Source organism: Furipterus horrens, unplaced genomic scaffold, assembly GCF_987537825.1.
Source record: "Furipterus horrens unplaced genomic scaffold, mFurHor1.1.pri manual_scaffold_4, whole genome shotgun sequence".
NCBI lineage: Eukaryota > Metazoa > Chordata > Mammalia > Chiroptera > Furipteridae > Furipterus > Furipterus horrens.
In genome coordinates, this window is record NW_028327174.1 from 198,181,295 (window position 1) to 198,208,171 (window position 26,877).

At 46.4% G+C, this 26,877-nt stretch overlaps 1 protein-coding gene across 3 annotated transcripts in view; it reads left to right on the forward strand.

Moving 5' to 3' along the window:
* The window catches only part of RALGPS1 (Ral GEF with PH domain and SH3 binding motif 1), a 222,487-nt gene that overhangs the window by 11,508 nt on the left and 184,102 nt on the right, over nt 1-26,877 (forward strand). For all 3 annotated transcript variants that reach the window (XM_090274741.1, XM_090274743.1, XM_090274742.1), the window contains exons 2-3: nt 14,032-14,153; nt 17,237-17,344. In XM_090274741.1, the coding sequence (XP_090130867.1) occupies nt 14,097-14,153; nt 17,237-17,344 (165 nt within the window). In that variant the 5' untranslated portion in view covers nt 14,032-14,096. The remainder of the gene's footprint in view (nt 1-14,031; nt 14,154-17,236; nt 17,345-26,877) is intronic.

The following is a 26,877-nucleotide window of genomic DNA, read 5'->3' on the forward strand; positions in this document are numbered from 1 at the left end:
GCCAGCCGCCCTGGTGTGTAGCCGTTTGCTCCTCAGGAAAGCAAAAAGAAAAGGGGATTACTGCTTGTGGAGTTGGGAAACTGCAGTGTTTAGGCAAAGAGAAGGGAACAGATGGATAGACAGGAGTGGATGTTCCAGGACAGAATGTAAAATGCTGTTGAGCGCTTGTGGGATGGAACATAAAGAAACGGTTCAGAATGGGGTGCAGACTTAGTTGGGTTCAAGTGCTGCCTTTGCTGAAGGAGTCACTCCCCAAATGGCCTGGGGTAAGGTGGTCAGGACCCTTCATTCTTGGCATACCCAGTAAAACATGTTGGGGAGCCAGAGCCCACAGAGGACTGAGTCTCCTAGCAGGTGGCTGGCAGAATTCAGTGCGATAACGTGTGTAGAGTGCGTGCCACAGTGTGTGCCAATATGGCGCTCCTGTTGACTGTGTCCTCGGATAAGTTATCTAACCTCTTTGGGCCCCAGTTTTCTCACTTTACTGCCCCCCTTAGAGGGTCACTATAAGCACTCTGGTACGTCACTAAGGGTAAGGTGCTGAGCAAAGGGTCTGTCACAGAGTCATGGGTCAGTGGGTGATAGAAATGATGACGATGATGATACCGTCATCGTCTGAGCACCTTTGCAGATGTCACCACTGGACTAAACGCCACTGATATAGCGAAGATGTGAAATAAAGAGGAACTTCAACAGTAGCAGATTCTGCTCTGTGAACATCGACATATGGGAGGGAGCACCGGATCCCCTGGTGAAAAGATTTGAACACCTAGAGGGTGTGTGACAATGGGGACACAGAAAACATTACCTGATAGGAAACGAAGAAGCACCGGGCCCAGGAGCCTCGATCAGAGGGGTTTTATTTGGCTGTGAAGAAAAGAGGCAAGAGGATTCTGAGTCAAAACTGGAGGTGATAAGGACAAAGTAGCACGTTAGCCTCAGCCTTTAGTGACGACATTTCCATCACCTCGTCTATCTCCTGAGTATTTTGGTGGGCACTGGGGGAGGTGGCGCTAGAGATTAGTTATCTAATGTTTGTTTATTAACTCCAACGTCTGGTTATTATGACTAAGCTTGTTACAGAGTAGCCTCTTATTAAATTATGTTTTGAATGGATTGGATGAAAATCAGTCAGTCAATCAAGCACTCCATTTCTGGCTCTTTCCAGGGAAATCTAAACGTAGTAATAGTGACAATACTGTTTCTCCAAATGTTAGTAAAAATTTAATGCAATTTTAATGAGATAATCTATAAAACTTGATAAAGTAAGTGATGTGCATCTGGAAGAATAAATTGGTAAAAAAAATTAAGTTTTTTTTTAAAGTAATGAAATGGTCTTCACTTTTTCCAGATTCCTATTCATTTCAACAAATGTTTGCATTTCCTGCTGTGTGTAGAAACAGTGCTAGACCCTTTGTTGGGGGAAAATAAAAATTGCTCTCTGTTGTGAAAGGTATTCTTCTTTAACCCTTACCACTACCCTTCTGCAGGAGCCATTCCTATAGGTCAGGGTATGGGTGAGAGAAAACTCAAATAAGAAGGAATTAGGGTAGAAGTCTCTCTCTTATGTGTGAGAAGTCAGGAGGTAATCTGCTCAGAGTAGGCACGGAGCCTCCATGGCCAGAGACCTTCCATTTTGTTGTTCCATCGTGAGGTGATCTTGGGAAGGGCCCAGAAATCTGAGCTCATTTCATGGCTAGAAATGGCCGTTGGAGCTCTAGCCTTTGCCCCTGCCTTCTCGCCTTTGCGGGCCACTTTCAGGAAATTGCATGTAACACTTTCCGCATCCCATTGGCCTGATCTTAGTCATATGGCCATACCTAGTGATAAGGGAAGCTGGGAAGTGTAATCTGCATGCAGGGAAGCCATGTGTCTCCCTAAAAACTAGAAGTTCTTTTACTAAAGAAGAAGGGGAGGATGGCTCTTGGAGTCCAGCCTCACCATTACTGGCCCATTTAACAGATGTGGAGCCTCAGAGTACTTGAAATTAGTCCAGGGCTCCATGGCCTTAAAATGGCTGGACCCTCAGAACTTTTTAGAAAGCAGTAATTTATTAATCTCATGTGGCACTTGGGTAAAAGCAGGAACATAGATGAATGGAAAGAAGTGACTCCATTGCCAACTTACAGAGGAGCTTAATGCATGAGACACGACTTATACAGCAGCAAGGGAAGGGATGATCATTACATTGTTGGGGCATTTGGATTTCAACGCTGGAAAGAATTGATATGCTTAACCACATACTACAATGGATTCCAGATGAGTTTGAGTTAAAGGACAAAGAAACGGAGTCAGCTCTGGCTGGTGTGGCTCAGTGGATTGAGCGCCGACCTGTGAACCAAAGGGTCACCGGTTTGATTCCCAGTCAGGGCACATGCCTGGGTTGTGGGCCAGGTCCCCAGTTGGGGGTGCGTGAGAGGCAATCACACCTTGATGTTTCTCTCCCTCTCGTTCTCTCTCCCTTCCTCTCTCTCTGAAAATAAATAAATAAAATCTTTAAAAAAAAAGCAGATCTAAAATAGCAAGATGTACACTGACTTGCTAGCGGGACCTAGGAGGAGTGGGTTACAGGACTGAAGTGTGTGTGTTGGGGGGGGGGGTCCGGAGGGCGAGCTTTCCCTGTCTACTTCATAGCTTTCTGTATGCGTAACTCCCAAGTCAGAGACAAAGGACTTCATCACTAGTATAAGCATTAGCCTGCGTGTCGGTTCCCCTTTCCCCGGGTCCCATGGGGTGACACCATGGCCCAGGTGGATGCTGTGCTTTTGTGTCACAGCTGAGAAACACCGAGCTTGTGGAGCCTGCAGCTTTATAGCAGGCAGTAAGCAAGCCCGCTCCTTGTCCCCCAGGAAGACATTGTCTCCTCCCTCGAGGCTGCTCACTGCCAGCAGAGACCTGACAAATGGCCTGGTTAGGAAAGGTGGTCAGGACCCTGCTTCCTTCCTTCCTTCCTTCCTTCCTTCCTTCCTTCCTTCCTTCCTTCCTTCCTTCCTTCCTTCCTTCCTTCCTTCCTTCCTTCCTTCCTTCCTTTTCTTTCTTTCTTAGTTCCATTTAGTTATTTATTTTTAGAGAGAGGGGAAGGAAGGGCGAGAAACATCGGTCCGTTGCCTCTCACACGCCCCCAGCTAGGGTCCTGGCCCGCAATTCAGGCATGTGCCTTGACCGGGACTCAAACCAGTGACCCCTCAGTTTGCAGGACAACACCCAACCCACTGAGCCACACCAGTTGGGTCAGAACCCTGCAGTCTTGGCATACCCAATAAGACATGATAGGGAGCCAGAGATGATGGAGAACTGAGTCTTCTTTGAGCACGTGGTTGGCAGAATTCAGTAGGGTAACGCATGTAGTGGATGTGCCACAGTGCCAATGGGAAGCTCTCGATCAGTGTTGTCCCTTTGAATGTCTGTGGGCTGTGGAAAGAGTGGCCGTGACGTGGTCAGTTTTTGCACCCTTTCTGCCTGGTTTTCAGTGCTAGGCAAAACTGGATGTCCTGGGTTGACAGGACTCTGGGGAGACTGACAGGGAGAGAAAGCTAATTCTCAGTAGCTTGTGTATAGCTTTCACTTTCTTGCACAGATTTCATACCCCGTATATCCTTGGGGCATGTACTCTGCTAGCTCTTGATAAATTATTTATAATTCTTTTCTTATATATAATGAAATGAAGTTATTTCTTGAGCTTAATATTTGTGGTTCACTTAACTTGAAATAAAATATAGTAAGCCTTAAGAAATAGGGTATTGCTTATTTATACAAATATTTAACACAATTCTTGGTAACTAGTTTCAGACTAGCGAAACTTTAAATCTGTATGATGTATAAGAGTATCATAAAAATGTAGAGCTATAGGATGTGTAGAGATTAGCTCAACTTTCCAGTTCTACACAGAAGAGGAAATTGAGGCCAGAGAAGTGAAGATGTTGATTAAGAGTGGTCACAGTTGGTGAGTGACACATGCAGCACTGGGCCTTAGCCTGGCACCCACCAGTACTCCTGAGCGCCAGCTGGGGCTGTTGGTTAATGCTCGCACGAGGTGAGTCCAGTCCCATATCCCTCTTTACAGGCGGAGAAATTGAAGCTCTGAGGCTCTTGCCAGCTGTCTATAGATGGTGGATGGCAGTGACAGGATTCAAACCCAGAACTGTTGGACTTGCACGTCCCATCTCTGAGGGCGAATGAGGTAGGGGTGACCCTGGTTTAGCAGGGACATGCCCAGAGAAAGCAGTTGTGTGTCATAGTGACAGATGCTGCAGGAGCCTGAATGGAGGGTGCCCAGAGGAAGGCATTTGACCCATATCCAAAGGATGGAGGCGAAGAGAAGTATTGCAGGCAGAGTCCTCGGTGCCATCAGCGTTGCTTCCCTCTCACGTGTGGGGTACGCCTCAGGCTCCCCTGGGCTCTGGCAGGGAGGCACTGGTTCAGTGGTCTGTGCACATGCTCCGGTAGTGATTAATGATTTGAGGGCAAGGGTGTGGCTCCCCATCCCAGCCAGACTCCTAGGACCTGGTCCCCCAGGCACCCTCCTCTTCCAAGCACTCGGTGACAGCACTGAGGTCCTGCCACTCTGCTTTAGGAATGCCCCAGCCTTCTCGGGGACCCGTGCACGTGGCCTGGGTGGCGTCTGTGCTGCACAGCTCTCCCGTCCCTCCGGCGAGCACATGCGGCCGTCCCACAGGACCGCTCCATTGCCTTTACACATGAAGGAATGAAGCGTCATTGTAAGACCGGGAACGACTATCTAAGCTAAATAAACCCCACCATTGCCTGCCACCCCCACAAATCAAACGGTGTTTGCCCGTTTCCCTTCCAGTCCCCGTCCACAGGGCAGGCGGGCTTTCCATACAGTTGTGCGTCTTGCCTCTCGCTTCCCTGTCTGTCGCATTTGGGAACGCGATGTCTCAGGAAATGGCCACCAGGTGGCGCCACAGCACCGGGCATCCAACTCCAGCCCCTCGGTCCGTAATCCCTGGTGGTGAGCCACGTGTTGAAGCGCTGGTCTGTGGAAGTTCATTTTCAATTTTCTCTTTAAATGCTGTGCTACTCATAGATGTCTTTCATAATAATTTTAAAAGAAATTGAACAGAAGTGTACAAACAGTAGAAAGTAAGTGTTATGCAATGACACCTTTATGATGCCACAATATAAACAGTTGAATGGATAGCCTTCTGTACTTTGATGTGTGTTCACGTGTGCATAAATATTTAAAAACATGTCCAAATGTCACTCTCAGTGAGGCCTTTTCAGACTTCCCCCAGTCCTTCAAAACTGTCGCCCTGTCCCCTCCCCACTCTGCCTACCCCCTATTCCTGCTTTGTTTTTGTCTCTACCCCCTACCACCAGCTGACCTACCACGTATTTTCCTGAATGCATTATTTTTATTTATAGTCTGTTTACTCCAGACTGTCCTGGGGGACTTTTGGCTTTTTCTTCACTGCTCTATGCCCAGCACCTAAGCAGTGCTAGACTCAGTAAATACTTGTTGAATGAATGTTAATATGACATGAATTTGTGGACATTTTTCCATCTGTAAATATTGGTATATCCCATTCTTTTAAAGCACTGTTCAGTGTCCCTTGAATGGACATACTCCAACTGCCTATACTGAAACTCATCGGTGTGGTTTTCCAGTGTTTCCTTGCCTTTTGTCGGTGGTATTTCCGTCAGTGACCTTCCAAGATGCTCTCTGGTTGCCTGTCTGATGATTCCCTTGCTTTGCTCAGACTCTGAGCTGAGGGCTTTAAACTCAACATGCATGTAGTCCTCATACCATGCACCTCACACCCGTGAAAGGTGCTTCTCTTAGCTTCTCTCTTTGTTGAGGACAAGCCTCTGCCCAAGGCCACACGTCTGTCCAGGTTGAGCCACAGCTCTCGTGTGTGTGTGTGTGTGGGGGGGTGAATATTCTTTTTATATTAAGGATATTACTTCATCATCTTTCATGTGACATCACAAACACCCTTTCCCTAGTTTGTTGATTGCCTTTCATCTTTTTCATAGTGTCTTTTCCTAATCAGAAGTTTAAATTTTTAATATAGTTAAATATACCAATAGTTTCTTTCCTCTGTTTTCTCACTTTTGTATCACCCCAGAGAGGACCGATTCACCCCAAAATTATGAAAAAATGATTTGTGTTTTTACTAGTATTTTTATGGGAATATTGTTTAAATCTTCAGTCTTTAATCTTTAATTATTCTTCTTCTGACTGGTTTGGCTCAGTGGGTAGGGCATCGTCCCATAGACTGAAAGGTAGCTGGTTTGGTTCCTGGTCAGGGCACAGACCTGAGTTGTGGGCCAGGTCCCTGGTTGGGGGCAGGCAAGAGTTAGCCAGTTGGTGTTTTTCTTGCATATCAGTGTTTCTCCCTCCTTTCTCCCTCTGTTCCCCTCTTTCTAAAAGTAAAATAAATAAAATCTTTTACCAAAAAGTTAGACAAATGTTTCAACATTTTATTCTTTTATATAATATTGGGTAAGTTTTTAAATTAATTCCTCCTCAAGTGAATAGAAAATTGTTTCATGGACATTTGTTGAATAATCCATTTTTTGCCACTTTTTGAAATGCCATCTTGGTCAGCTATTAATTCTCATGTATACCTGATTCCCTTTCCTGGACTGTGTTCTGCCCTGCTGATACACTCATCTCTTCCATGTGGCTTCCTGGCAGGACAGGTTCCTTCTCATTGTATTTCTTTTTTGAAAACATCTTAGCTACTTTTAATTATTCTTCCAGATGAAATTTTAACTCAGTTTGTTGAATTCTAAAATGAATTCCCTTAGGATTTAGAATGAGCTTACATTTTTTATATAGATCAGTTGGGGAGAATTGATGTCTTTACAATATTGTCTCCATTAAGAGAAGTAAAGTCTCTCTCCTTTGATTTTAAACCCTCTTTTTGTCTTTCAGTAAAATTTCATCATCTGCTTCAAATGAATTTTGTACTTTTTTTAAAGCTTATTTCTAGATATAAATGTTTTTGTTGGGAAGCTCTTGTGCCAGTACATTTTCTAGCCACTTTTTGTTTGGATAGAGGGAACAGTGGGTTTTGTGGCTGAATGTCTTAACACTAGGAGAGAGGGATCCCCTGCTCCTTAGGGGAAACTGTCTCCTGCCCCCATCCTCTGCCTGCCACAGACAGTGCGTGTTTGGCCCACACGGCACTGGCATAGAATACCCGAACCTGAACACCCTGAGCTGTAGCTCTGAAATAATGGCAAGCCCCTAGTCACAGGCCTGCTTGTGGAGACTGCCTGTATGTTTGGGGGTGGGGTGGGATGTAAGGGTATAGAATCCCCTTTTAAGTTTTCAAACTTTTTATTTTGAAATAACGTTAGATTTACAGAAAAGTTGCAAAGGAATATGTTATAGAACATTCACGTATACCCTGTACCCAGCTTACATGGTAATAGCTTACATAACATAGATGCACCACTAGGAACCAACTACCGGCCTTCCCTAGATGTCACTGGTGTCCCCTAATGTTCTGTTTCTGATCCAGGATTCAGTCCAGGATTCCTTCCTGCATTTAGTTGTTGGGTCTGGTTAGTCTCCTCCAATCTGTGACAGTTCCCTAGTCTGTTCAGAAGGTCACATCAGATCCCCATTGGATGAAATTTATGGTCTGGTTAGGTGCTTCTGTTTCACATATGTATTGAGTAAAAGCATCTCATACGAGGAACTTCACTGAGCCAGGTATTGTTCTAGGTGCCTGGCTGGCTGGTACTCTTGTGAAAATGAGCCTCTTCTGCCTGCCTGGGCTGCCCTCCTCCAGGGCAGGTCTGAGTGGTGCCGGTTCTTCCTCCAGGGGCAAGGAAGCAGCTCACAGAGCGTGCTGAGCTGCAGGCTGCTGTGCCCCCACCCCTCGCCCCCACCGCCCCCAGGTGTGCTCTGGGTGTGTCCACAGACTGAAGAATAGGCGCTGCAGCCATGCCCTGCTCCCTTCCACATGGGCACAGATACCGCTGTGGTTGTTAAACCACAGATTCACGTAAAAGGTTGGTAATTTATCATAGGTCTTTGTTATCAGGGGTTTCTCTTAACAAGTGTCAAAAAGAGACCTAAATTACTTTCAGTGTTGAAAAGGAAGGTCTCTAAACTGTTTTTCCTGTATACTTATTTATCTGTATACTATTTACATCCATACATATGTGGATGGTGCTTAAATGCTGCCCTGCACTGTGTGAACGGGGTAGCCTTGGGCACAGGGACCAGGGGCTGTGGGGGGAGGAGACGTTCCTATTTTGTACCTTTTTGCAGTTTAAATAATTTTAACTTGTACATGTATCACTTTTATATAAAAAGTTCAGAAAGTCCCCTTACATGAAAAGGTTGGGCACCCCAGGCAGAACTGAGGGTCCCGAGGATGAGATGGGCCCGCTCACCCCCGCTTCTCGGGCTTCAGCACACACTGTGAGGCTGTGGGGCTCGGTCCGCGCCCGCCCGTGGGTGTGCGGCTCGCTGCCTGATTGCGCCAGCGCTGCCTCGGCTCCATGAGTGCAGGTGCCCCCCTGCCCGAGAAGAAACCCATGCCGGCCCTTTCCTCCAGGTTTGCTCAGCTTCACGTTGTAGCCCCTCTTCGCGGTGCCTGCACACAGACCCCCAGTCTCTAAGCCCGGCTCCCCCTCTCCTTCGCGCTGCTGCTTCTCTGCTCCACGGAGGAATGGCGGCCTGTGGGCCTCCCCAGCCCCGCCCCCCCCAGAGAGGCGGTGAGGTGTCGGGTGTTCTGAAGGAGTCGGGGAGGGTGCGGGCGAGCCCCGCCGTGAGTGGCGACATCGCAGGTCCCACGTGCTTACCTGGCCAGGCCTCTCTGAAAGCCACCAGGCGCTGCTGCGGGCCAGGAGAAGAGGTTTGGCCAGTTTGGGGAGGGCCAGGAGGAGGCCGAGAACAGCAGCGCCAGCCGGCTCTGGCCGGCCTTCCTGAGCTCCCGGCCAGTGGTCCAGCCTCAGAGTGATGGGTGCCCTGGGGGAAACCTTTGGGCAGTACAGAGCTCGGTCCTGTGTCTGTGGCTCAGCGTGTGTGCGTGCACGTGTCTGTGTGTGTGTGGTTCAGGGTGCATGCATGCGTGTGTGCGTGCTGGTGTGTGTGTGTGTGTATGCGCACTCACTGCCCCTGAAGTGGACCAAAAGTTGGTGGGGGGGTTGTGGGCAGAAACCCTTTGTCACAGCTTCTGTTGGACACAAGAAGCGGGAAGCTCCGACCACGTTTGTGGAGCGCAGCACGCCCCACGCCAGGGACGCGGGCTCTGAACCGGGCGTGGCATCCATTTCCATACTTGTCTGAGCATTTGGAAGAGATCACGCTCTTATAATTGAATACTCCTGGATGTGTGTATTTTCTTTGAAATAACCTCCATAAGCTTAGGAAAAAGTGGTTATTCTGCCTTCTCAACAGTGGTGTGCACCAGACTGTCTCATGTTATTTTCTTGGTTTCCTGAACCTGAAACACTGAAGCAGAATTCTGAGTTTGGAAGCAAACCAACCACTGCATATGGGATTTTCCTTCCCCTCCTCAGGAGCCCACACACACCAGACCAGACTCTGTCATACAGAAACAAGAGACGTGGGATTGTTCTGCGGTCCTTATACGACTGCCACGTGCTTGCAAAGTTACATCATGAGAATTGCTTTTCCTCCTGCAGTGTTTTGGTTTCCAAGGAGGCGTTAGCAGCCCAGAGAGAGAGAGAGAGGGAGGGGGAGAGAGAGAGAGGGAGAGGGAGAAAGAGGTGGGAGAGGCAGAGGCAGGGTGGAAAGATAGGGTTTGGTGTGCGCAGATGAATATGACCAAACTGAAAAAGCTGGTGCCCTTAGGCTTAGGCTAGACTGCGTCTGGGGTAGCCGGGAATACAGTCAATGTGGTCACGTGAAAATGTATCCCCGAGTTACAGTGTGGTTCCCCTCTGAGCGCCAGTTTGCTGATTTGTTAAGAAATAAATTTAATGCATATAAACCCTTAGCCAGAGCCTGCAACAAAGTGTCTGCTAACTTGTCAGGATGACTGTGATGATCAGGCCACATGTGACCCTTCGGGGCCAGGGGCCGGCCTGTCTCCTCTGCACAGCTCAGGGCTTAGGGAAAGTTCTGCCATGTTTACCGAGCAGGTGAGGGAGTCACCCGGAGGCAGGGCGTCGCCGTGATTGTGGTGTCAGGGCCGTCTGTGAAACCTGCCTCTCTGCCTGGCTTCTCTGCTGCTGTGTCCCTGGTGCCCGTTTAGTCTGAGATGGACAGAGGCTGGGGTAAGGCGAGAAGGGGAAGTCCACTCCCCTGTGCTCCCGGCACACTGGCGTCTCAGGTGTCTTTTCACACCTCCGCGCTCCCGCTCATGCTCAGACTGCCCTCCCCGTTCTCTTCCCTTTCCGTGAAACTCATCCTTGAAGACCCAGCTCGACAGCTCTTCTCAGTGATGTCTTCTTTGACCCCGCTTCCCCCCAAGGAGAACCTGTGATTTGCGACAGCACATGTCCTTACTGGACTTGCTTCCCCACCGCACTGCAGGACCCTGGAGGGCAGGGCGGCCTTGGACTCCGGATCCCCAGAACTGGTCTGCCAGCTGTCTCGGAGGATGGGTGCTGCGCGAACGAATGGATGAACTGCTCGGCAGCATGTGGCTGTCAGGTCAACACCTACCCAGTCCTCACAGCCTCAGGTCACCCTGTTTTCCTTTCCCCTCCCAAGCAGTCCATCAGCAAGTCTCCTCTGTCTCACCCGCTGCCCCTCCCAGACCACCCCTCTTCCCCATGGCCAGCAGTGCAGCTCATGCCCACCCCTGGCTCCCCCCTCCTGTTTTTGTGGCCCTGCAACCTGGTTCTCCGCACGGTAGCCACAGTGATCTTCAAAAACAGATCGGATCGTGTCACTCCCGTGCTCAGAACCCTCTAGTGCACTCCAGAGAAAACCCAACTCCCCACCGTGGCCTGCACAGCCCTTCCTGCCCTGGCCCCAGCCTGTCTGTCCGTCGCCTCCCGCTTCCTAAGCTCCAGCCATGAGCGTCTGCCCCCGTCACAAAGCTCCTGGGCCCGCGTGCACCTCAGGACCCTTGTTCCTGCGCTGCCCTTCCTCTGTGGTTCACTCCTTCCTCAGGCTCAGTTCAGATAGCACATCTGCGGAGTCCTCCTGTGACCACCCTGGCAAATATTGCACTGCACTCTTATTTTATTTCTTCAAGACATTTCTCATCCCCTGAAGTTATCCTCTTGGTTCACGTGTATTTTCTGACTCCCGCTCTGGAACGTCAATGCTGTGGGACCAGGGCCTGCTCACTGCTTGTCCTCAGTGCCTGGGGAGGGGGCTCTTGACCAGGCATCTCTGGATCTGAATGGGAAAAAAATGACATCTTTATTTTCGCAAACTTCTAACTGAAATACAGCATTTCTCTCAGTTACTAATACAGACAATGCACCACAGTAATAGTAACAGTATCTGGGACTTCGTCACCAGTAAAAATCACAGATATTTCATATCACATCATAGCGATGCGCCTCTCCGAATGTCTCTGCACATAACTGCTTTGGAATCGTGGTATGTAGTTTTCAGACCCACCAACAGATCTTGTTATTTAATGCAATAATAAATATATATATTCCCTTGCATGAAGTACATATAGTACTGCATTACAAATTGTTTTAAAAATAATTTAATGACTGTACTTTAATATATTTGGTTTCCTGAGTAATCCTGTGTAATTTTATTTTATGTATTTGAAAACATTCTGTGAGGAAGGGCCCAGAGGCTTCACCAGGTTGCCAAATGGGTCCAAGGCACCAAATGGTTGAGAACCGGCTGGAACGTGCCGACATGATGTGGGAGCTCAATGGATGACGGATGGGTGGATGGATGGATGGAGGATGGCACACATCTTCCCCCATTCAGATGAGCCCCTGTATTTTCAGGGTCAGGTTTCTGGTGGCTTGGCACGAACTTGGTGTTTAGGAACTAGCCTTGGTCAGGGTCTTCTGGAAATCTAACTCTCTGACACCAAAAGAGAGGCATTTAACACAAAGTAGTGGGAACCAGGCCCCGTCTTTCCTTCTCTTTCAGACCCGGCTCTCCCTTCGGCTTCTCTCTGCATCGCCTTCTGACCTGTGCCCTTGTGCCCAGCAGCACCTGGCCGGCCTCTCCTCCTGAGGGTGCAGCGCCTCCGTTTGGTTAACCAGCAGAGATTGGTATCTCAGGGTCCGGAGTTCCCAGGAGGGTGAGGTGGTCACTGTGGTCCAATCAGTCCAGCCTGGGAGGCTTGGTTCCCGTCTTCAGGGGCCCTCCCGTGGCGTTGGGAAGGGCTTCGTACGAGGAGCTGGGGCTTGGCCAGGCCTCAGGGACTGAAGGTGCTTGGGTGGGGCTTTCTCTGGGCCCTGGAAGGGAGCTCCCATCCCGCTTGGGTCTGCCTCTTCTAAGCATGTGAAATATCACTTGTCTGAGAATTGCTGCCCATAAATTAGACTGTTTTCGTCAGTGGCGAGACAGGCAGGATTCAGATCGGAAACAAGCACTCTATTTGTCTTTCTAGCCCAGGCTGCCCATAGGAAGCATAGTGGGTATACAGACAGAGTCAAGGTCAGACTGAGACTTTCTTCCCTTTCATCTACCTCCAGACCATCTTTCCCAGTGACCTTTGGGCTTACCTTGCTCTCCAGGGTCGACTTTCTCATGAGCACCATACACAGACCCAGCATGTCCCACTTTCAATTCATCATCTTTCCCTACCCCTGCTACAGCCTCTCTGTCCCTCGCCATCGTTCTGGTGCCTCCAGCCAGAAGCCATTCATCCTCAGCTTGTCCTTCCTCGGCTCTCATCCATCGCTAGTGGATTTCCGTCCTTATTGTCTTCCAGTCTGTCTCTTTTCTCTCTGACTTAACTGCTGTCGCCTTAGCCCCGAGGGCCCGCCTCATCTATGGCCTGGATTACTGCAGCTGGCTTCCGACTGGGACCTTTGCCTTCCCGTTGCCTTCCCCCGTTACATTCTGCCTACTCCCCCATCGCATTCCTGCTGCAGAGTCGGCGTGGCTGCCGTTCTGTGATGCTCAGCAATGTGATAAGTGCTCTGCTAGAATTGTGTACCCACGGGCATGAGAGCAACTGGTCTTGCTTTGGGTGGTCCAGGCATGCTAGCCAGAGGAAATGACATTCGAGCAGGGTCTTGAATGATGATGGGATGGTGGGACTGCATGAGCAAAGGCACCAGAGCATGAGCTACCTTGACTCTCTGTCCTTCAGCTTCCTGGTGTGTGCAATGCGGGTGTAGCACTAGGACCTGCCTGAGGCCTGCTGTGGGGGTTCAGTGAGCTGAGGTGTGTAAAATGCACAGCATGGGGCGAGTACTGTACAAATATTAGCTGTTATCCACATTTTTAAAAAAGATTTATTTATTTTTAGAGAGAAGGGAAGGGATGGAGAAATAGAGGGAGAGAATCATCAATGTGTGGTTGCCTCTCACGAGGCCCCCAACTGGGGACCTGGCCCACAACCCAGTCATGTGCCCTGACTGGGAATCGAACCAATGACCTTTTGGTTCGCAGGCTGGCACTCAATCCACTGAGTCACACCAGCCAGGGCTATCCATATTGTTATTGATTAAATGGTCTGGTGCACAGGGAGACACAGTAGAATTGGTTTGTCTTCTTCACCTGCCTTCATTTTAAAGCAAAGGTCACAAAGTCTAGTGCCTGCTCGGGCCAGGCGCATAGTAAAATGGTCGCCCAGGACAGGTGGGGAGCTCTGCTCAGCCCCGCCGGTGGTCGCCATGCAGACACGTGGGCCCAGTCCTGCCAGGGACTCCTATTTTCAGCAAGTCAGAGATCCAGAATTCTGTGTGATACCTTTTCATTTTTAAACACTGGTGACTAATTTAAAAAAAAAAATTAAAACCTGTACATGTCCAACAAACGACACCCGTGGGCCATATTTGGCCCAAAGGTTACCAGCTTATCACCTTTCATGAAAGGTCTCCCCTAGGGTCATCTGCTCAAGGCTCGCACAACTTTTCCCAGGGGTGGGATCTAGTTGGCACTCAGGGCTGGTTTTGATGACCTCCTTTGCCTTGCAGGGCTTCTTCAGACAGGTTATGTCACCGACGGAGGCTGCCCTGAAGCTCGCTGTGGCCTGGAGACTATGTACAAGAGGAATGGTCTGATGGCTAGCGTGTTGGTCACCTCTGCCACTCCACAGGTACAGAGATGCGAGGGTCTGGGCAGTGGCGGCAGGCGGGGGGAGCGGTTCTTCTCAGTGGGGCCGGGCTCCAGCGGTCATGGACAGCAAGCCTGCAGGGTTCTATGAATACCACCATTCTTAGCGCTCCCGAGGCCCCTGGCCGCGCCAGGCGTGAGATTTGGGAGGCCGGCAGTCCTGAGGATCAGCATGTTTTCTGAAGTCGTTCTCTTCAAAGAAAAACAAATACCTGCCCAGTCCAGTCTTAGCAAGTGCCACATTCCATTTTGGTCGCAAGAAGAGATCAGACCTTTCCCAAGAAAAGCCGCTGCTGATTATAAATAAGTCACACATTCCGGAATGAAGTCAGACAGAAGTGATTCCAACTGGCCCTGTGTTCCTATTTACCTTGCTCAGTAGGAAATGGCTGTAAGGACTGGTGGTCGGAGAGTGGCCTGGGCTACGGCCTTTTCCCTGGGGCTTTGGGAGTTTGTTTTCCAAGTTGGGTCACGGAACAGAGGCATGCGGCGGGAGTGGGTGTCATCTGACGCCCAGGGATGCCACCATGTCCTGTGTGTACTGTCTGGTCCTGTGTCAGACTGGCAGCGCTCAGTGTTCCGAGCTCACAGGGCCCTCCCAGCTGAGCTGAGCTTTTGAAATGACCCTGTGTCATCAGCTAGAAATTCACAGGAACTAATTCATTTCATATAAATCTTTCAAAAGTCTCCTCATTTTGATCTCTGGTTCTGAAAAGCTGACTGTGGGTACCTTTTAAAATTCCCTGATGACGCCAATATAGGTTACTGCATCACGCCCCCACCCCGGCCCTCCCTGCTACCACCACCACCAATAAATGTATTTGGGGCAATTTTTGATTAAACAAGGACCCTTGTATGAATGTGTGTTTGAGGCAGATGCAATGGGCATTACAGCAAAGTTATAAAACCTGAAATCCCAGGACCGGACTCTGGTAACTAGAGGAATCAGGTGTCTGTTTCTGTTTACAATTTATGCTCCATCTAGAGTAGAAGTTTTTTCTTCTCCACTCTCTGTGTATAGATACACATGCATATGCATACACACACATACCTGAATATGCAAATCTGGAACATGGTAAGTACTTGATAAATATGTATTGAGTGAGTGAATGAATACTTGTCTAATTGAAATGCTCAATAAATTGTGATGATTGGATGACACGTTTACACACAGGTACACACCCATGACTAGTGCTGACTGCACACCGGGCACCTTTTTTAGCACGCTCACAGGCATTATCTCACTTAGTCCTCACAATAACCCTATGCAGGACGGATTGTTGCTCTACCTCCAGTTTATAGATGAGAAAACTAAGGCAGGGAGAGTTGGATAAACTGGCTTCCAGTCATGTAGCCGGTCAAGGCCAGGCCTCTGTGACTCTTGAGCAGTTTGCTCCTGACTATGAGGACACCGCACCGTGCTGAAGAGACTCTGCCCTGTCACCTGGTTCAGCCTGCTTCCTGGGGGGTGGGTGCGGAAGGGCAGCTGCTGGTCTGCCCAGGGTGTGCGTGAGGCTAAGGGGCAAGAGAGAGGGCCAGTTCCAGAGGCGTCTGGGTTAGTCGATAGAACTTTTCAGAAGTTTGACACAGATTTCCCTCAGGGAAGATGGTCTCATTACCCATACAACTTTTAAAGTCGCTTCACCTGAGCCCACCCAGGCCCGGAGGACCCGAGAACCAGAACCTCCCAGTGGGGAGGGAGAGGCTTCTGCCAGTTGCTGTGGGAACTTCATTTTGTAGAACCCACACTGCAGCCCCGGGGGGTAGGTTCCCACAGAGCCCGTGTCCAGATGACAACTGAGGCTCAGTGAGATGAAGTCACTCGCCTGAGGCCAGACAGCAGCTAGTGTGGGCTGGCATTTTAACCAGGCCTGTCTGGCTTCCGCGCTCTTAACCACCACGCTACGCTGTTTCTTAAGATCATCTTAGAGTTTTGGTAGCGTAGACTCATTTGTAAAACCTTTAAATGACACAGTCCTATTAAAATCTACAGGTTTAAGTGTCTGCTCCTCCTTCTAACCTCACGTTTTCAGTTGTTGACTGTTGGTTTCCCTCATGACCCAAACACACTAGTTTCCAGTAAGACTGCAAAGTTTTTCCAGATATAGCCATTTTGGAAAGAGTGAAATAAAGAGGAATTAATAAAAGCATATTCTCTAAATCCCAATCCAAGCTGTTGAGGGTAATGGAAACCACAAAATCCCTCTTCATGGATCAAGACGAATAAAACCAAGTATGAACGGGGCAAAGTTTTTGGGTGGTAAGTGGGATTGGTTCCCCAAAGTAGAATTTGATGACATTAAATAAAATCGAAGAGAAGGTATGTTCACAGTCCGGGATCCCTGCAGTGCTGGGTTTCGTGCACCTGGCCACGTTCGGGAGCTTTAACTCGCTCTTTCACGGGAGACCCTTTCTGCACTTGCAGGACTCGCAGTGTTCTCCATAAAAAGGGGCTCTTACGGAATACAGCCCTCACGCCCACCTCCAGTGCCAGCTGGTTACCTCTCACCTCCTCAGCTAACGGGCTTTGAAGTCCGCATGGCCCATGTATGCAGTAACCCTCGCAAGCCAGTGTAACGTTTGTGGGACGATTTCCTGCAGTGGCTTCAAGGAGGAAAAAAAAGGTGAAACTAGGTAATGGTTGGAAGATGTAACAAAACAGGCGGTCTCAGGCCTCCTCAGATGGGAAGGCGTGTCCTCTCTCAAGACGGAGGGGGCTGTACTCCCGACCTCCCACCACGCAGCCGGTCGGAGCAGGTGGGGTAACTGTTCCCGTGGTTCACTTTCCTGGCTGAGATGTCTTGGGGAAGTAACAGTGCCTCTACTTCCTTAGCTGTAGAGTGGGAGGAGTGGCAGTGTGTTCGCAGAGCTGTTAGGAGAATTAAATGAGATTATGCATATGAAGTGCCTGGCACCGTGCCGGGAACAGAGGAGAGCCCTGAACGAGAGGCTTTGATCATGATACAGTCCTGTCGCTCTCGCTGCCTCAGTTCTGAAGGGTGGCAGGCAGTGGCTCTGGAGTCAGCCAGGCTGCTCAGGTGGCATGTCTCTCCCCGTCCCCCACAGGGCAGCAGCAGCTCAGACTCTCTGGAGGGCCAGAGCTGCGACTATGCCAGCAAGAGCTACGACGCCGTGGTCTTCGATGTCTTGAAAGTGACTCCCGAGGAGTTTGCTGTAAGTAAGAGGACTGACGTGGGAGCCGGGCGCACAGCTGGGCGCTGGGCCGGGCCACTGCTCGGGGCCTTCTGCTCGGCTTGGAGGCAAGCCGTGTCCCCAGCAACAGGGGATCGTTGAACGAGGTGTTCTTGTTGAAACGCCACACAGTGTCATGCAGGATGCTCTCAGGCTAGAAATGAACCACCGTGGGAGGTGTGCACAGTCCATATGAATAGTGACAGGAGCCCGTTACAGCACAATTTATAGAGAATACTGCCATTTTCAAAAAGCATGTATAATACATATTTGCATAAGAAAAGATTTAGATTTGCTGTTTATATAGTTTAAATATTGGGGTATATATTGCCAAACTTGTGATTTACTTTACTTTCTAGTTATAGGATTCTAGGTAATTGGAATTTAATTTTTCTTATTTTTACTTATCTGTACATTTTTATAATGACCATTTTTTAAAATTGTTTTTCTATTACAGTTGTCCCACTTTTTCCCTCATTGCTCCCCCTTTATAATGACCTTTTTTTTTTTTTTACAGTGATAGACAATATTATTTGGGCAATTTTTGTAATGATAAATTTTTAAAAATTTGTTTTCTCTTCAACCAGTGTGTTACGGCTGGTCTGACCAGGGAGAGTTCTTGTGGTGGAGGGGCAGAGTCGGTTCCTTGCTTTGCTATGACTTGGCTTCTTCCTTTTGCACTTAATGGGTAGAGAGAGCATCTTGGCTCTGGGGACCTTGGGCCTGATGGGGAGTACTGTCCCAGGGCTGCATTTCTCTGCAGAACCACGGAGTGTTTCCCACCAGGCCCACTTCTTCCCTGTCCGCCAGGCTCTAACAGGTGTCATGCCCTGCGGGGCATTGTGGGAGCTCAGTGGGCCCCCTCTCATTGCCCTGCCACCATTGACTCCCATATTTACTCTGCTCAGGCCACCCTGAGCCTGGCACATGCATCTGCTCCTTCACTGTGCCTGACAGATCCGTTTAAAACCTGTGTAAAACTCTTTAGTGGGTCCCTCGTCCTAGAATGAGACCCAGAGTTGCTGCCAGGCCTCCAGTGCCCATTGTGGTCTGGCCAAGCCGACTCTCCTGCCCCGATCTGCTTGCTCTCCAGCTGTGCGGTGGCCGCCTTTCTCCCCCAGACTAGCCCGGTATCCCTTTGCCTCCGGGGCCTGTGCTTATTCTTCCCTCAGCCCTCACGGCTCTCCTCCACATGTGTCAGCCTCCGTTCCAATGTCAGTCCTTGGAGAGGGCTTGCACGGGCTACATCAGTGGCATCTTTCCATTATGCTCTCTTCCTTGGCCCTGCTTTATTTTCTTCATGTCTCTGATTACCAGCCAACATTACATTATTTAATAATATTTTATGGTATATATTTTTTCTGCTGGAATATACACTCTTAAGGACAGACTTTATCTGGCTTGTTCGTTGCTCTATCCCTAGTGCCCAGAATGGTGCCTGGCTCAGAGTACATGCTCCATAGACCCATGCTGACTGATAGAATTTAGTCCTCAGAACAACTGATGAGGCAGATTATAGCTCCCGATTTTCTAATAAAGAACCTAAGGATCTAGGAGATTAATTTTTTTGCCTGGGTCAGGTGTGGACAGAAAGTCTGGAACCTTCATCTACTCATTAGGCACTTAATGCTGGATGGAAATATAAGGACAGCTCCCATTTTTGAATTATGTCTAGGTCTTATGCTAAACGTTTTACATGCATTTTCTAATTTACTTTTCACAACAGCCTTATAAATCAGGTATATCCATTATTCTCAATATACTAATGAGCAAGTCAGTTCTTAGGAAAGTCACCTCTTCAAACAGTAAGCGTCACTGTCTATCTGGGCTCTAAAGCCAGGGCTGTCTGACATTCTGGACCAGCATAATCCAACAGATGTATAATCTGGGCCACATGTGTGATTTTAAATTTTCTAGTAGTCACATAAAAAAGAGGTGAAATTACTTTAAAAAATATATTTTATTTAACTTAGTATATTTAAAATATCATTTCAACATGTACGCAACATAAAATTATTGAAATACTTTGTACTCTTTTTTTTCAAAGTAAATCTTCCAAACTCAATGTGTATTTTAAACTTAAAGTGCTAGTGACATTTCAAAGAGCCACATGGGGCTAGGGGCCACCATTTCGGGCATTGCGATGTCAGTCTGTGCTCTTAGCCACAAAGCTGTCCTGCCTCTCCTTTAGAAGACTTCGCGGACCTTGCTGGCTGATGGCTGAGCTTCTATATTCTATTTGCTTTTGCTTGCTTGTTGTATTTTTCAGTTGTATTTTTTACCTTCATGAAAGGAACGAAGCAATAATGAGGCTTAAAATCCCTTTCCAGTTGTTCCTTGTGAGGACGGGCAGAGAATTAGGCTGCACCTAGAAGAGCGTTGTCCAGCAGGACTCTTTGGTGCGACTTTGGGCCCCATTTTCTAGTCTGAGCCCCGAGTGTTGCTCGGCCGGTCCCTGGCCAGTTGGCTGAGGCTGGAGAACTGCAGGGAGGGTGGTGAATACTTGGACCTTGCAGTGCTAACACTCGGGCTGCCCCTGCCGGAGCCAGTGTGTCTTTAGCTTAGATGTGAAGCCAGGTCCCCTGGAGCCTTTGGTCTCTGGGGAAGCATTGGAGTTGCCAGGTGTTGGAACTGAACCAGACCACCTGGTATTTTTGAAAGAAAAAAGCGAGATACAAAAGTCCATTAAAAACCATGTAAGTGATTTTGGGAAGGTGGTGTTGACAAGAGCATAGATTTTTATTTTTTCTCAACCCCCACATAGCAAACTCTGAAACCCATTAACACTGTTTACAATAAAACTAGGTGAAAAGTTATCCCTATCAGACTCCAAGCACAAGTGGCCGGGGTACACCATCTACAAAACCTGCAGAGTATCAGCATCTGTACAGGAGAGAGCAGAAGTAAGCGTGGGGGCACCTGGCTAACCTGGGAACAGGAGATCTCCAGAGTTTTCAACAGGAGTTCACTGGAAAGTTTGGCAGGTTAATGCGAGAACAGCAGCTGAAATTGAGGAGGATTTTGTGCACTTAGTTAATGGGTGAAGGAGATCTGTGGCCTGGTCCCTCGACGCTCTTGAAACCGACCCACCAGGGCTTAGTTCCAGGGCAAGGCTCCGTGCCAGAGAGGAATTCAGTGTGGGGGCGGGGTCAGAATGATCAGAACAGGGGAAGTTATGGTTAAGGAAAAATAAATAAAATGAATAAATAAATAAAATATGTGTGTGTGTGTGTGAGAGAGAGAGAGGGAGAGAAATCTCAAAAAGCAACCGCATGTTTTTGAACACTACATGAAAGCAACCAAAAGGAGAGCTATATGAAGTTTGAAGAGCTACCCTGAGCCATGTTGTTCTCTAAAGAGTTCAGGAAAACTAATTTACATAAAAATAAAAAAGCAGAAATTATTTTTGTCAAATCTTTAAGTTATCATTTAAAGAAAGAGTAAGGAGAGGATCCCTTTAGATAGTGAAAGAATGCCAGAAAGACATGTCACAAAGCAAATGAAAATGGAAATCCTCTATTTCAAAATGAGCTCAGAGACATTAAGATTATGCTGTAAGCCTTAAACAGCGTAAATCTGAAGTAGAAAAATTTCAGGAATGAGATGACACAATTTAGGAAAGAAGTGAAAATAAAGAAATGATTTTGGAAATGGAAGTTGAACTAGAAGGAACACAAGAATACATAAACATAACAGAAATGCTTTAAGGCAGGAAAAGTATTAATATCAAAATAAATGAAGAAAGAAATAATAAGACTGGGAAGAGCAACAAACATTGATGATAGGCAAAGAAGATCAAACACACAGATAATAGAAATAAATACCTGAAAGGGGAGAATAAAAAGGCAGTGGAACTGAACAGATACTTAACCTATAATTTAAAAAAACTTCTACGAAATAAAAATAAGATTTGAAATTACATATTGAAAGAGCACATGATAAAGCTGTCAATGTTGACAGAGGATGGTCAATACCATGGACATATTCTTGGTAAACTACTGGATAGTAAAATGAAAGAAAACCCTTTGGGCATCTAGACAAAACAGCAAATGGCTTATAAGAGAAATAAAATTAGATTACCATTAGTCTTTTTGACAGAAACACTTTTTTGCCAAAAGAAAGTAGAATAACAAATAAATCAAAGAAAGAAAAAATAAGTGAGCCAAAGATTTTATATCCAGCAACACCTTCAAGTATAAAGGACCCTGATAAACTATGATGAACAAGCAAGGCCTCAGAGAATATTATTCCTGTGAGCCCTTCCTGAAGAATCTTCTAGGGAACAAGCTTCAGACAGTGAAAATGGTGAGAGAAACATCACTCTAAAGACTGGTGGAGAGCAATAAACATTTACTTACAAGAGAGTTAAGGCTAAATGAGAGTTAAAGGGAGAGGGTATAGTATGTAATGGCTGTATGCCCATGTGATAGACATGCATGACTGTTATATTTAGTATAAACTATAAAAATGGAAGAGAATGGAGAGAACATATGCAAAATTTTGTAACTTTTCTCAGTAATTATACTGATAGTGTTAGCCTTAGTACTGTTATTCTGATACCATTGTGTGTATAATATAGGATAAAGTAAGTGAGTAGTTATGGGATACTGGAATCCTATATGCCCTGTGTCCTTGAGACTGAGATTTTTGATATGGAAGAAAGGAGCTACAGATGTAATACAGAAGAAGTAAGATAGCAGGGAAAAAAGTGTTCTGAATTTGATTTTGAAATATCAGTATGAATTCCAGATTGTGGTCTCGAAATATTATTTGTCACTCAAAGACTCCATGGCTTCCCAGATAACTGGTTGATTCCAAGTCTGGGACAGCAAATGTTCAAGATAACCTGGTATGTCTTTCCAGTACCAGCAAGGAAGCTATTAAGGACAACTAGGGCCATGTCAGAAGGACTCAGGAGCTAGCTAGAGGAAGCTTCCACTGCCCAGGGATGGGACAATGTGAGCTTGAAAAGGATAATAATTGCAGTTGATTGAAACCCATTGAACAATAGGTCATCATCATTGGATGATGATAGAGAGACAATTTATTTGCTTAGAAACTGAGAAATATAAGGAAAGGACCCAGTATTTGTCCTGCCTTTTACTTTTCAACTATACTGGGTAACCAAATAGATGAGAGAAAGTTTCTCTATTATTTCAGTTAATAAATGGGAGAGAAATGATAGAATTGGAATATCATCACTTTATGACCTCAGTGTATGAATAGATCTAAGCATTGAACATCAACAGCTGGGAACATCACAAAAAGAGAGGAATTACATGCCTCTCAATGAAACAACGCAGCACCGCTCCAGTCCTGCCGAGGGGTCAAACCTGTGTCTGATGAAGTCTCTGGCCCCAGCTGCCAACTTTTGGGAAATACCAAGGACAGGAATGCGTTGACCTGCGCCATGAGTGTGGAGAACTGTGTAGGTCAAATGGCTTGGATTCATCAGCAGATACGTTGTAAGGAAAAAAAAAAGTGGAGAGAATACCTATAGATTAAAAGAAACTTAAAAATATACATGAAATTAAAAAAAAACAAAACAGGCAAGATGACACTGTGATGCTTTGGTTTACACACTTGGCTGATAAAATTATAGAGACTTGAGGAAAGAAAGTCAGGATGGTGGTTACTTTTGACAGGAGGAAGGGACTTGTGACTGGGACCGAGCACTTAGAGGAACACTGAGGTGACTTATGTTACATGTAACATAAAATTTACCATCCTAACTATATATTTTTAAATCCTTACCTGAGGATATGTTTATTGATTTGAGGGAGGGAGGGAGGGAGAAAGGGGGAGAGAGAGAGAGAGAGAGAGAGAGAGAGAGAGAGAGAGAGAGAGAGAGAAACATCAATGTGAGAGAGAAATATAGATCAGTTGCCTCCCATACGCACCGTGACCATGGATCGAACTTTAAACCTAGGTATGTGCCCTGACTGGGAATCAAACCTTCAGCCTTTTGGTGTACAAGATGATGTTCCAATCAACTGAACCACCCAGCCCAGGCTACCATTTTAACTATTTTTAAATGTACAGATCAGTAGTGTTAAGTATGTTCACATTATTGTGCAGCCAATCTCTAGAACTGTGTTCGTCTTGCAAACCCAGAGCTCTGTACCCATGGAACAAGTCTCCAATTCCCCACTACCCTCAGCATCATTCTACTTTCTGTCTCTATGCATTTGACTACTCTGGGTACTTCATATGAGTAGAATCACACAGTATCTGTCTTTTTGTGAGTGGCCTATTTCACTTAGTTCAATGTCCTTGAGGTTCATTCATCCTGGGGCAGGTATCAGGATTTCCTTCCTTTTTAAGGCTGAATAATACCCCATTGTGCATGTATATCACACTTTTTTTTTGCCCATTCATCTATTGATTGGGGCGGCTATTTCTGGACCTGGGTGGTGGTTACAAGGTGTTCATCCATAATACTATAATAAGTCATCAAACCATGCATTCGTTTAATGTGGTTATCTATAAATATGTGTTACTGCATAATAAAAAGGGTTAAAATTATTTAAAAGGTTCTCATTTTTTACTGGGGGTGCTCTACAAATTGATCTCAGTCCTTTTATCCCCCAGTGGCTGAAGGCAGAGCAAAAAGCATTGCTGGAATCTGTCTTCCTCATCAGTTGATCCTGGACATCTTTCTGGGTCAACCTATATAGACCTAATTCTCTATTTTTAATAGTTGCATGATATTTCAGAATCTGGATATACCATGATTTCTTTTTTTCACCAAGTCCCTTTTGATGACCTTTTAGATTGTTTCCAGATTTTTGCTACTAAAAATAATGGCGCAGTAAACATCTATATTTATATCTGTATCTAAATGTAGACTTCTATATAAAATCTGTTTCTATATTAGTGCTTTTTTGTCTATAGGTATAGGGATTATTATGTCAACAAGTATGCTAATTTCACTTTTTAAGAGATAATATCTAAATGCAGTGAATGGTTCTGGTTCAAGACAAAATTACTGTGCAAAACGGTATTGAGATAATTAGCAGATTTTGAATGTGGACTGTTTATTAGGTAATACTGTTGTACTAATGATAAATTTCCTGACTGTAATAGTTTAACATTATGTAAGATGGTCGTCTTATTCTTGGGAAATACCACGATGAAGGATTTACGGGTGAAGAGTCATAGTATTTGCACTTTACTCTCAAATGGTTCAGAAAAATGTGCATGTATAGTTATATACACAGACATAAAGCAGACGAGGGAAAATGTTAATAATTAGTTAAGCTATGTGAAAGGTGGTAGGAGTACATCATATTATTCTGGCAACTTTATTTTAAGTTTGAAATTAAAAAAAAAACTAAAAAGTTACAAACTTTATGAGTTACTGCCAGATTACTTTCCAAAAAGAACAAACAGAGCAGTTCATGGTCCAGGCAGATCTGATGTCACCGATGGATGACAGATAGTATCTTCCTGTTTAATTTGCATTTACTTGACTCCAGTTCTAAAATGGCCAGACACGTGCTTCCTGTGGCTCTGGGAGTAGAAGCAGGAATGTGTCTTTGGAGCTGATTACTTTTTGTTCTGTGAACCCTCTGGGTTATGCACTGACAGAGTGATCTAAATGCACACTTGAAGAGATAGTCCAGAGGTCTTCTGGTCAAGATGGAGGCTAGGTAGACACACTTTGCCTCCTTATGCAGCCATAGAAAGAATTACAACCAGATCTCAAAACAAATGATACCCAGAACCATCAGAAAACCAAGCAGTATAAAAGTCCAGCAACCATAGATTTAAAGAAGCCACATTTATCTGGACAGGTAGGAGGGGAGGAGTCATGGAGATGGGTGGAGAGGAGGTGGAGCGCGGAGGCAGCAGTGGTGGGGGCAGAAAGGACGGTTCCACCTTTCTTCACGTGTGGCAGGTAAAAATCAGGAGGGCTGGACACGAGCAATCCCAGCCCCAGGCCAGACTGCACAGCCCAGGGTTCCAGCACTGGGAAGCTAAATCCCCATTACCTCTGGCTGTAAAAACCAGTGGGGGATGGGGCTGTGGAAGAAACTGCCAGATTTTCATTGCTTAAAGGGTCCACACAGACTTAGAACATATGCAAACCCACCCAATCTGGGTTTTACCACCAGGGAAGCAGCTGGCAGGGTGCAAGTTGCATATGGGAAGTGGGTGAAGTGACTGGAAATTGGGCGAGTGCCAGGCAAACCTCCAGAAACCAGGCAGCAGCATTGTCCCCTCTTTGAGCCCTCTCCCTACACAGAGCCACACAGCAGTGAAGCAGGTTGCCCTGCCCTGGCAATTTCCTGAGGCTCCACCCCACACAATTTACAGGTGGCTTTTCTACAAAGGCCATGCTACAAAGACAGGGAGTAAAAGCAGCTCTACCTCATACACAGAAACAAACACAGGGAGGCTGCCAAATTGAGGAGGCAAAGAAATATGGCCCAAGTGAAAGAACAGAACAAAACCCCAGAAAAAAAACTAAAGGAAACGGAGATAGCCAACCTCTCAGATACAGAGTTCAAAACACTGGTGATCAGGTTGCTCAGAGAACTCACTGAGTACGGCAACAACAAAAAGGAAGAAATGAAGGTTACACCAAGTGAAATAAAGAAAAAGCCACAGGAAACCAAGAGAGAAGGGAAGGAAGCCAGATTCAAATCAATGGTTTGGAACATAAGAAAGAAATAAACATTCAACCAGAACAGAAAGGAGAAAAAAGAATTAAAAAAAAACGAGGATAGGCTTAGGAACCTCTGGGACAACTTTAAATGTACCAGCATCTGAATCATAGGGGTGCCAGAAGGAGAAGAGGAAGAGCAAGAAATGGAAAACTTATTTGAAAAAAGAATGAAAGAAAACTTTCCTAATTTGGTGAAGGAAATAGACATGTAAGTCCAGGAAGCACAGAGCATATCAAACAAGTTGGATCCAAAGAGGACCACACCAAAACACATCATAATTCACATGCAAAAGGTGAAAGATAAAGAGAGAATCATAAAAGCACCAAGAGAGATACCTACAAAGGGGTGCCTATAAGACTCTCAGCTGATTTCTCAAGAGAAACTGTGCAGGCAAGTAGGGATTGGCAAGAAGTATTCAATGTGATGAAAAGCAAGGACCTATAACCTAGATTACTCTATCCAGCAAAGCTATCATTTAGAATGGAAGGGCAGATGAAGTGTTTCCCAGACAGGGTAAAGCTGAAGGAGTTCATCATCACCAGGCCCTTATTATATGAAATGTTAAAGGGACACATTTAAGAAAAAGATTAAAACCATGAATATTAAAAAGGCAACAAATTCACAACTATCAACAACTGAATCTAAAAGACAAAACAACAACAAAAACTAAGCAAACACCCAGAACAGGAACAGAATCATACATATGGAGGCCAAATGAAGGGTTATCAACTGGGAGAGGGAAGAGGGAAAATGGGGGAAATGGTGCAGGAACTAAGAAGCGTAACTGGTAGGTACAAAATAGATGGGTAGGTTAAGAATATTATAGGAAATGGAGGAGCCAAA